General features: G+C 51.6%; 1 protein-coding gene across 1 annotated transcript in view; it reads left to right on the forward strand.

Annotated features, from left to right (window-relative positions):
- The window catches only part of NOL6 (nucleolar protein 6), a 54847-nt gene extending 45628 nt beyond the window's left edge, over positions 1–9219 (forward strand). The window contains exons 24-26 of the mRNA XM_090037606.1: positions 1157–1357; positions 7295–7396; positions 8804–9219. Of these exons, the coding sequence (XP_089893732.1) occupies positions 1157–1357; positions 7295–7396; positions 8804–8953 (453 nt within the window). The 3' untranslated portion in view covers positions 8954–9219. The remainder of the gene's footprint in view (positions 1–1156; positions 1358–7294; positions 7397–8803) is intronic.
- Positions 9220–11662: the final 2443 nt, after the last annotated feature.

The following is an 11662-nucleotide window of genomic DNA, read 5'->3' on the forward strand; positions in this document are numbered from 1 at the left end:
CCCTGCTCTGGTCCCTGGCTCACAGGACGGGCTTGTTGGCAGTCACACACCTACCATCTTGCCTGTGCACAGTGAAACATTTGCCTTTTCGTGGACCTTTTGTTTCTGAGGCTCTCAAAACGTGTTGCAATTCGTTAGTGAATGAGGTGGCCGTTTGATGCCACGGGTGTGACCACTCCTGGCTCCCGGGGACCAAGGAAGGGGGAGATGAAGGAGGTTGGTTGTGGTCCCGTTGAGTCTGCCGGAGTCTCTCAAACATTTTACCACCTCCCTCCTGGTGTAGTTTGCACCCCGTGCTCCCCCCTGCCTGCCGTAGCTGAACCCTGTTAGGGTAGGCACTGAAGCAGCACAACTGAAGCTGGCCTAGAGGGAGGCACGATAGCATTAATGTGAACGGGATCCCTGCGGTGAAACCCCAGGCTCCTGAATAGAGCTGGGCAGGAAACTATTTCTTGTCCTTTCTAAACTGTCCCAGCTTGAATCCTCCGTGGCACTGGGATGAAACCAAGATCTAGTGAAGTCTTCCTTGAAAATGGAGACCCCTGGTCCCCACCCCAGAAGAGCCAGTGATGCAGTGGGTAGGATGCTCATCTAGGAAGGCGGTGATTCGATGCCCTGTCCACCGGGCAGTTGTCAGTCTTGCAGCAGGTCGGCGTCTATTTGTGTACTGCTTCAGCACAGGAGAGAGATGGTGCCACTGACTGTAGCTATTCACTGGGATGTGGGGGAATGGTAGATCAGGATTTGAACCTGTGCCTTTGCCATCCTAAGTGGGGGTCAGAGCGAGGAAGAGATGGGGGTTGGAAGAGTGGAAGAGCTTCATCTGTTCCAGGAGGGAGGATGGCCTCTTAGGGCACTTTTTTGAGGTGTGAGAGATAATACCGTTGCTGGTCTGAATCCAGCAAACCTGTGTCCCCTCCAGTCCATTGCCCTAACCACTAGGCTGCTGGTTGTGCAGGTGTGGGGTGTGCTAACCTTGACCAGGAATTCCCCCTTGGAGGGACCTTTTCTGATGAAGGTGTTGGGCTGGTGGGTTCCTGCGCGAAGTTGTGGCTTTGATAGTTGGGTGTTTTCCAATGAAATCCTGCTTCCCTGCAAAAACTCCCTCACCTGTCCCAGGTAGCATTACCCTGTGCCTCCTCCTCTCCTCTGGCAGGTGGCTTTCCGCCCTCCTCTGGATTTCTACGACGTGCTCATCCACCTCAATCCCAAGCAGATCCCGAGGCACCTGGAGGGTGTGGACCGGCCGGTGAAGTCGTTCAGCCGGGGCATGCTGAAGAGCGATGCGCCAGTCAAGACGCTTTCTTTCCCAGTGGTGGATTATGACCCTGTGCAGTGCTACCTGCAGGAGCTCAGGGTGAGTGTGGCCAAGAGCTGCGGGGGCACAGGGCTGGGTGGAGTATGTAACATGCTGTCTTGGGGGAGTATTTTGTGTGCAGACCGTTTTCCCTGCAGGAACTGAGGGTGATGCCTTCACGCCTTGTGCGAGTAGCATCTTCCTTCAACTTGTTTGTGCAGAATTATTTCCTGCCACCTGATGCTTGAATTGCTCATAGCATCTGCAGTTCCAGGGCAGACCTTGCAGTCCCAGGACAAAAGGTTTCCTTGAAGGGTGCCTTCTCCACCTTGTTGTTCAGATCTCCTGGCTCCCTGGGGAGTGGAGCGGTGGAGTCGCTGCAGATCGCTCCCTTGCAGTACTGTGTACAAGTGCAGAGGCCTGACTGGATGATTAGGAGAGATGGATTTGTCCTTCCCTGGGTGCTGTGGCACTGATGCACTTGAGTGTGGTTGGTGGCAGGTGTGAAATGATTCCAGATGCCACAGAAGTGTGGAGACTAACAGAGCTCATTGGTGCCTTGCTGGCAGCGTCAGTAGGTTAAGGACTGAGCCCTGGCATCAGTATTTCCCCCATGGAGGGTGGTCTCCCCAGAGCTAGTTTCAGGCATGTTAATGAGCAAAGCTTATGCCGTACTGTTCACGGCATAACCAGAGGGCATCGGTTTCTGAAGTCATCAATCTAGCAGTGGTTGGTAGGGCACATTGGCAAATGCCCAATTCCACTTCAGTCACTTGGCCACATTCAATCCAGAGGGGAAAAGCACTGTAAGTGTGCAAGCCCTTGGCTCTACCACTGTTGTGCAAGGAATCCTATGGTTTAAGGAGCCAGCTGTCTCCTGCGGAAAGAGTCATCCGTTCCTATCACACATGGCACTGTTCAGAAGATTGCTGTTATCCGTTAACAAAGGGTCAAAATGCATCACTCACAGGTTGGGAGGAAGGAACTTAGCCATACTTTACAAGGCCAGAAGTCTCTGGGCTCCCCACAATATCCAGGCTTGGTCTCTCGCAGCAGCAACTGCCTGCTGGGCTGGAAGGTCGCAGATGGACCCTTGGAGATCAGTCCCCACCTTTTTGGGGGATTGGCAAGATGTGCAGGACTCTTTGGCTTGGGCAGGCAGCTTTGGGCTGAAGGGAAGGGTCGCAGTGCCAGATGGACCTGTCTGTCTGTATAGCTAATTATTGCTTGTCATCCCTGACTACATGTTGTAACGTGGGCACCCTGCTGGAAGACAGCTGCAGATTTTCCATCCTGGTTGTTTCCTTCCACTAGGAAAATGTGTGGTTCCCGTATGCTAGTTATTGCAGAAGCATCTATCTCCACCTGATGGGATCTTGGCAAGCCTGGCCTCTCTTGTCCTAACTCAACAGACAGCTGGCCTCTTCTGGTTGTGGGCTGCTGAGAAGCAAGGACATATTTTGGGGAGGTCCTTGGAAGGATGTGTTTCTTTTCTGCATAAAACACCCCCTGCTTAGTGGAGCTGGTTGTAGGTGCGAAGAAATCTTGTCTTGCTCTTGTGTTTGCAAAACAATTACCATATTTACTGCCACACCTTATGCCATACCATATTTACTGCCATATCATATGCCATTTACTATCATACCTTATGTACCCCAAAATTGGGGTGTGTATTTTAAGTAGGGAAGCTGATTTTTCCTTTGCTGGACTAGAAGAAGGGTATAATAGAGCAAGCAGACACTGCGACTCATAGCCACCAAGACGGCTGTTGGTTCCTTGTGGGCTGGAAACAGCAGGCGTGGAGTCCAGTGTTAACCCTCTCACAGCTGCTGGTGGGCCAGTAGCTTTAAGCTGAAGAGCCATTGAGCTGGCTGAGGGCGAGTGAGCTGCTGCATGCAGTCTAGTACCTTGCTGAGGCTTGTGGCACGGAAACAACCCTTTGCTATATGCAGGGACTATATGAAGAACTATTTACAGTAAAGAAGTAACAGTCTTACTGCTGCCCTTTCAAGGGCCTGGGGCCTAGCATTGTTGTTGTCCCAGATTGTCTCCTGGGATGTCACGTTTTCTGGACACTGTGTTTTCAGGAGGACTTACTCCGTGTCACGTAGCCACAACCCCATATCCTGCCCTCCAAAATAAGGGGTGTCTGATTTGGAAGCATGTAGTATGTGAGAATATATTGATCCATGATTTTTGATATGCGGACACATGTGCTGATGTACACACATGCACACATTCATGCATATGAAAACAGCCTGCCACACACGCGCGCGCACACATACAGAGCCTGACACACATTTCCTGTCGTTAACCACAGCGACGAGGATGCTTGTTAATCACTCCACTTAGTCTTTGTCCTCCACCATGTGCAGTGCCATCCTAGGAGCTCCAAGGGAAGCAACCAGAAAGCCCTTTGCAGGAATCCTTTGCTAGACTAGAGTGCGCCAGGAAACCCGCGGTAGGTAGCCATCCCTGGCCTGGCAGAGAGATGTGCCAGTGGGGCTCGTCTTTGCTCCAGCCTGAGTGAGTCAGTGCCTGCTTTAGCAGCCTCTGCTTTTTTTGGTTTAATGCAACCAGACAAACTTTGCTGCCTGCCTTGTTTTCGAGCCTGGGCGCACTCAGCTCTGTAGCAGGCTCGCAGAGCTCTGGGAGCAGGGTGCAGTCACTTGCTCAGTGTGGGTGTTGGCTTTTTAACACTAGCTCTCCTGCATTTTCTAATTTCTTGGATATTTTAGCTCTCTTTCCTGGCAGAGTGCAGTCCTAGGGGCTTTTCCTTCTCTGAAAGGCCCTGTGATGCTGAGGCAGACCATGGCTTGGCCTCCGAGAGCTGCTGGCTTACTTTGGCCCCCCCTTTCTTGGGGCAGGAGATCTTGCCTGTGCCCTTTAACCTCTGTGCATTGGGCAGTAGCATGATTATCCTACTGCCGAGGGCTGTAAACGGTTAATGGCAAATGGAGTCAGTTTGACAGCGTTTTAAATGAGCAGCAGCAGTTAATTCTAACGAGGGTGTATAGAGGCAGATTGCCTAACGACAGTGCTCTGCATGTCCAAAGCATGGAGCAGACACTATGCGCGTGTTTCTTATTGACAGTGAAGCGATGCTTGTAGCGTGCTTTCCAAGATGCTTTTTGCAAGATGCTTTTCAAGCACAAGAGCAATGAGACGGTCCCTGCTCCGGCCGGCTCCATCTAACAGCAGGCCTGAGACAGCAAGTGAGAGGTGCAGCCGTAGGTGGGGGGGTGAGAGGATGGGTGCTTGCTGATTAGAAAAACAAGGTTGCATGGCGACTAAATCGCCAGATGGGCAGCTGGTTGCAAAATGGGTTCCCTTTGCTTCATCAGGGAATTGGGGCTTTCTTCAATATAGCCGTTTTTTCCCCCTGCCAGTTCATGTGATACAAGTTTTTCTTCAGGGAGGAGATCTGCACGGACCAAGCCCCGTTCTCCGCGGATTCTCCCAGCTCTGGCAGTACAGCAATGAGGGCTTGAGTTGTTTTTTCCCTCCCCGATTTATTTTTAAGCACCAGTTCTAAAGCCAGTTCAGCAAGACTTGCCCCGACAGGCCCATTGCAAGTGCCAAGCCCATCAGTGGCACAAGTTGGCAGGTCTCAATCTGCTTCTACCCCACCTGTCCAGTCACCTTGCCTTCTGTTTGATTCCCTCCCTGCTGCTCTGGGTGAGGTTCAGACGTCCAGACCTGGGTTTTATAGCTCTGCATCTTGCTGCCTCTCCCTGCTTGACCACCATTGCTCTTACTAGGACCCTCCAGCCACCCAGTCGGCCCCTGGGGTGGTGCCAGCTTCCTCTGCCCGTGTCTCCCATGCTCATGTCTGTTGTGGGTTGCAGTGCTACATCTCTGCCATACTGCTGCTGTGCTGCCAACAGGGATCGAGCCATTGCGTACTAGGAAGGTCTGCTGGTTTGAGCCCCTGTGAGCATGAGCCCTCTTGTTGGGAGGAGGCATCCAGTAGAGCTGTGCCCTTGCCCCCGTTCACAGCAGCTGGACGATTAGCACGGGCTGTTTCCCAGCCCATGCTGTAGCTCAGTGCTTCTCAACCAGGGTACCAGGAGAGCCTTTCAGGGGTGCTGCGGGGTACCACGCCATGGTAGCCCTGTTAAGTGTGCAAATGCAATTCACATGTTAAACCCAGAGCTTTCAAACAGAAAACCATAGCTATGGTCTTTTCTTTGCAACAGAAGAACAGCTCTGTTGTTCTTCTGCAGTCAAAAAAAAGAGTGAAAGCTAAGAGCTGATGCGTTGATTCTTCCTTCTTGGTGCAGCATCACCTGGGATGTGTCTGGATCCCGTAGGGTGGGAAGACACCTTGAAAGTCATCTTGTCCAATCCCTGGCTCGTGCTTCACTGAGATCTGAACTCACAACCTGCAGGCCCTCCGGCTGACTTTGGAGCCGTGCGTAGCTTTAAAAGCAGAGACATCCCTGCTCCTGAACGGTCCCTGTGTGGCTCTTCCCCCATGCAACACGGCTCGTGTCATTCAGCAGCCAGCCCCCGCTCACCTGCCGTGCTGGGAGTCCGGCCTGCGTGGGTCGGGGGGATCACGTGGTGGGGCTTAGGCATCTCTCTGCAAGCTCTGCTTTTGAGCTCTCATTCCAGGTGGCCACTTGAGGCTGGGCGAGGGCTGGGCACGGGGGTTGTTATCGAAGCATCGGTACGAGCCCCACTTGGCATGTCCCCGGCTTTAATGGCAGACTTCTCAAAGGAACCGTGGTACTTAAATGCTCCTGACCTTGGGTGGCGTGTTGCCAGGGAAGAGCTGTTCATTGTTGCTTTACAATTGCATCCCAGCGTACCTGGGCTGTGTGTGGGAGGCTGGTGACAGGGAAGGAGGAAGTGCAGGCGGGAGCTCCATTAGCTTTATTGCGCATGGAGGAGGTCTGACGCTCTGAGCCGGCTTCCCCCGTCCCTCGCTTGAGAGCAACCCGCAGAGCAAAAAGGAAGTTTCTCGCCTTCAAGGAGCTGCTCACAAGAGTTGGAAATTTGTAGGCTACCGGCCCAAAGCACGGCACGCAGGCTGAGCGCCCGCCGCAAGGCTCTGCAGGAGGGGCTACTGCAGGGGTGGCCGCACGTGTGTATGTATACGGCATACATGCCACAAGTGACATAGGCACTTGTGTGGCATGTGGCGGATCGGGAAGGGGACAGGCAGCACAGCATTAAATAGGGCAAGGAGCAGGAAACAGAGCAGCCGGTTGGGCAGGGAGGAGAAAGCAGAGCAACCAATTGGGCAGGGAGCACAGGGCAGGAAGTGGAAAGCAGAGCAGCTGATTGGACAGGGGAAGGGATCAGAGTGGGAGGGTATGGGGCTAATTTGTGGCACTTGCCAAAAAGGTTGGCGCCCCTCCCGGCAATTGGACCCCTCCACATTGTTAACACAGGTGTGTGGTCCACACGGACTCTGGCACGCAGCATGCAGTGCACCAGCTTCTGCCCCCCCCCCCTTTTTAGCAGAAGCATTGCATGCTGGGACTTGCGGTCCCTGCAGAGCACAGCTCTCAATGAAGGATGTTGCTCCAGGGCAGAGAAGGCAGGTCAGGGTGCAGGACGATGAAAATATTTAAAACCAGGTTCAAACTGTGCTAGTTGATGGTGGGTCACACTGGACTCATGCCCTCCTGTCTGATCCTATCCCGGTGCAGGTGGAGCGTAAAATCACTATTTTTAAACCTCATTCATTCAGATTTAAAGTTCCAGCATTTAGCTCCATTTATACTGGTATAAATTGATCTGGAGCAGGGGTTGTCAGATTTGCTTGCTGCTTTCTGACCTGGCTGCAAATACTTCCAGTGTTGGCTGCATGCTGTCAGGAGCCCTGATCCCTCGCAGCTCTTTGCTGGCTGCATTTCTCCCTCCCCTTTCCCTCATGCTGCAGGGGTTTCCTTCCTGTTACTGCTTCATAGCAAAAATGAACACAGCAGAATTGGCCAGTGGTTAGTCTTGCCTTTCCCTGTGTGACCCTTGTAAATCCTCTTCCAGGAAGCCTTCGATGACTTTGCCCTGTTCTTCTATGATAAGTACGGCGGGGTGGTGATCGGTGTCTTGTGGAAACCCTCCAGCTTCGAGCCGCAGCCTTTTAAGGTGAGTGTTTGCCCCTCTCTTTGAATGCCTTGTTGGTGGGGAGGGGATGGTAACAACACATGGCTCTTGGAAAGCTCGAAGTCTATGACAGGATGTTAGTAGCCTTACCCTCCTTTTTTTAGATGGGGAAACTGAGGCACGGGGTGACATGGCTTGGCTAGGGTCACCCAGCTGCTGGCAGAGCCAGAAATGGACTCCAGATTTCCTGAGTCCCGGGATATGGACGGACAAGCAGATTAGACCAGGGAAGAGACTTACTGTGCACAAGTGACCTGGTAATTCTTGAGTGTGTCCACTCTATCCCATGCTATGTGGAACCTGAGCCACGGTATTGTGGAGGCTGTTTCCGTTAGGGGTAGATGGACCTGGTTTGGCTTCCACTTAACATGGGATAGAGTGGATACAAGACATGCAGATCAGCTGCTGTGTCCAGGGTCACCTCTTCACCCCTCTTCTAGCTTGGTGTAATCTGCTAATCTGTTTATCCGTCCCCTCCCCCCCACCCCGAGCTCTGTCTGCTATGTCATACCGCCTCCCCTCTACTAAGAGCAGCGTGCGGATCCTTGTTAGCCCTTTTGGCAGGGTGCGGAGAATGATCTTCAGTTTCTGCTGGGGAATCTAAGAGCCCCATTTTCAAAGAGCTTCTGGTTGCTCTAGTTATCAGCTTCAAGGGATTTGCATCTCCCACTGAGGTGTCTCGGAGGCAGCCCAGGCTTCCCAGGGACCACATAGAGTTTGCACCACATTAATGAGCAAAGTCTTTGGGGGCAGGGGTATGGATCGGAGAATCCCTGGGGAACCGTGCGGCTAAGCTGGAGCCAGATGCCTGGGTATAACTGATGCTGCTATATATGAGGAACTCATCAGCGGTGCAGGAGCTCTGTGACTAGTAGGCCCCTGCTGTCATTGACCGCTCTGTATGGCTGGGGTGCTGAAACGTGGCTACTCACTGCATTGCATGCCCAGGTCCCTACCCATGTCTGGGAGCTCTCTTGCATCTTCCATCATGCACATATAGCTGCCCTAGGGCATGTCCCCCCCCCTTTGCCTTCTTTCCTCACAGTGGGCCCACGTGGTGACTTGTGGAAGGGTGCAGCTGCTTGGTGGGCCACGCTTTGCCGAGGGCACTCGGTCAGCCCTGCAGTTCACAGCACAGTGTAATATGTGGCAGTGCCAGCTCTAACGGAGGGAGGTCTCCAGAGGGAAAGGGGAATGCTCTTGCAAGGGGGCAGCTTGGCAGGGATGTGCTGAGATCCCGGAGTGGGAGTGCTCAGCTGGTTGAGCCAGGCTTGCTGCAGAAGATTTTGCTTTTGAAGAATAATGCAGTGTCACTGGGCGCAGAAGGCAGCTGTGGGTTAGTGCAGCTCCCGTTTCACCCCTGTGTGCGGTCCTTTGTGTGTGTTACAGGTGTCCAACATGAAGGGAAGAATGATGGCTGCTCGTGGCAATGAGCCAGTCACTGTCCCCAACGTGGAGGCTATTCTGGAAGACTTCGAGGTTTTGGGAGAAGGCTTGGTCAGGTCGGTGGAGGCTCGGACCGAGAAGTGGACCATCTAAAACCAGGCGGAGCTCTGGTTGGACAGACTTCTCCTGTGGTACGGGGTGTACTCCCGTCCATAATCTTTCCTGTCATCCATCGGTTGTGGGAAAGGGATTTCATTACTCCAGAGCAGCGTCTCTCAGCCTTGTATCCATGTCTGATTCAGATAAACATTTCTGCCCTTGAAAAGGGACCATATTTTATAGAGAAAATCCCCCACCCCCCTCATATTCTTTTCCAAATAAAATCCAGGTGAGATGAAAAAGTTCCTGTTCACTTTGAGGTATGAAGCTCCATTTCCATACAGTCTCAGTGCCTCAGATGCTTGCTGGACTGTCAAACGAGAAGACTTCTGTAGTAATAGGGAGTATTTGTACTAGCTGATTTGATTTTTATTGTAACTGGTATCAAGAAAATGTGGAGAGCCCTCTGCCATGAGGTACGGTGAGCGTCTATCCATAGTTGCTACTGTATTGAAAAGATAGGGAATGAGATAAGCATATATAACAGGGAACGAGATAGAGAGGTAGACCAGGCCGCCTGTTTTCCTCCCTTCTTCACTATAAGGAAGATGCTACAATATCTGAAGAACTCAAGCTGTTGTTTCTTGGGAAAGGAGTTGTCTTGGGAGGAAGCTTGCCAGGTTTAGATAGTGTATTGTTCTGATTTCGTGACTACCTTTGTTTTCTTCTTCCAGGTAAAACACACTTCCACATATATGGGATTGATTGATAGTTGGTCCATGCACACTCCTGGCTTAGTGTTTTTGTGCACGCAGTAGAAATACCCATCAGAATATTTTACAGTACAGTTTTACTGCATCTAACTGTTGGGGGCCTTACTTGGTTAGTCGAGTCTCCTGGGGGATTTTTGTAAGGGTGAGAGCAATACCAGGTCTTGATCTGTGGTTATCGATGTGTGTTCAAGGAAAAATAAGCTGCTTTTCCTAAAATGAACCTGAAAATTTGGGGTTGAATTCTAGGCAGGTGGAAGCAGTACGATAGTTGTACAGTACCCTGGGTGAACGGCTGTTGCAAGACAACTCAAGTCCCTGTTTTCTCCAGCCTTTGCCAACGCTTCTCGCAGCCCCAGCTAATTTTACACCTCTGCACCATTTTTCTAGGGATATCTTTATTGAAATCATCGTCTTAGGCTTTTGGCTCTTGGAATCTGGTTGGACTGGGTGTGGTTTTATTAAGGTGAGCAATAGCTCCCTGCAAAAGCAGCCACTGTGCCGTAGATATTGCAGAGGAGAGGTGGATGCTGCCAGCACTAATGGAAACACTGAATTGGGCATTTCTGCCAAGGCATGAGTGTCAGCACTGAGGCTGCTGGTATTTTGTTACTGCTCTGTCATGTGAGCGAGTCCTGTCGTTACCTCTTCCTCCCTCTGTCCATCTGTCTCCTCTTGTCGGGCTGGCCTGCGTTTGCAGATTGAACTGCTTCGACTAGACGAGAAGCATTAAAGAGGCCCAACCTTGCTGGTGGGGATGCTGTTGTACAGCAGTGGAAATATATATGGGATTTTCCTTTCTCCGTGGGACTAGACATAGGTTATTAGCACAGCATTGGCACATCTATACCGGTGCAGCTGGGTCTGCCCTGGAGATTGTGCCAGTAAGAGAATTGTACCCCTCTTGCCTTGATAAATGGTACCCCTAGCTGACATGGTTTTACCAGCACTCAGTCTGTGGACTTAAGGTTTTTTTTAGGTGTAGTGGCTCTTTCCCATGGACTGCCCAGTGCCTGGTGCAGTGTGGCCCTGATCTTGGCCAGAAGCTCGGGACACTGCTAAGAGACATATCAGTAATGTGTGGGTCCTGCTCGAAGCCGGACCTGGAGGAAGAGGGCTGGGGCCTCTGGAGCAGCTCTAAGGGAGTGCTGTTTCACAAAGCCATGTGTGGGAGACGACCTGTGAAGTGACCACATGGATCATGTGCATAGCGGGAGTCAGGACCAGCATCCTGGTGGGATGCCTATTTGAAACCACTGGCTTTGTTGTGAGTCCTGTGTAGGTGCTTGCACACCTCATATCACGCAGCACCCAACGGTGCCCTTAAAACAATTTGATGACATCCCGGTTGAGCATCCCTGTTCTAGGCACTGCAGACCCAGAACAAAAAGCTGGCCTGTACTCCATAGAGGTTACAGTCCAAGCCAGGAGATGCGAGATGGACAGAGATAGATGGAGGAGTCCCAGGAAACAGAGTCCATGCTGACCAGCGTGATGGGCAGAGGTGATATCTTTCACTAGACCAACAAGATTTTTGCAAAAAAAAGTCTAGTATTTTTTTGCAAACATCTTGTTGGTCTAATAAAAGATGTCATCTCTACTGTGAGTCCCGATTGCTTTTTCCTCTAGACCAAAATATGGCTACAACCTGGATACAAAGCCATTTGAGTGTTTTAGGGTTTCCATCCCTTCAGACTAGCTCAACTGTAGCTCCTGGTTGATCTTAAAGGCCAAGATTTTTCAAAGGTGATGTATAAGTTTTGGTTGCTTAATTCAAAGCTTGTTATTGCAGGGTTCAGAAAGGTCTGAGCACCCACCCTCTGAAATCAGATACTTGGGAAGAGTGTGGCCTGCCCGGGTTCCTTTGCATAGGAAGAAAATTCCTCCCGTGCTCCTCTTTCACAAAGGAGCGTGTGTTCCCCTTAACCCCATTGTCAAACACGCGATAGCCCCTTGTCCTTGGGGGAGCCCCGTTTGACTCCACATCTCTGTT

The sequence above is a fragment of the Crocodylus siamensis genome, chromosome 3 (genome assembly GCF_052110815.1).
Source record: "Crocodylus siamensis isolate JL-2025a chromosome 3, ASM5211081v1, whole genome shotgun sequence".
NCBI classification, from domain to species: domain Eukaryota; kingdom Metazoa; phylum Chordata; order Crocodylia; family Crocodylidae; genus Crocodylus; species Crocodylus siamensis.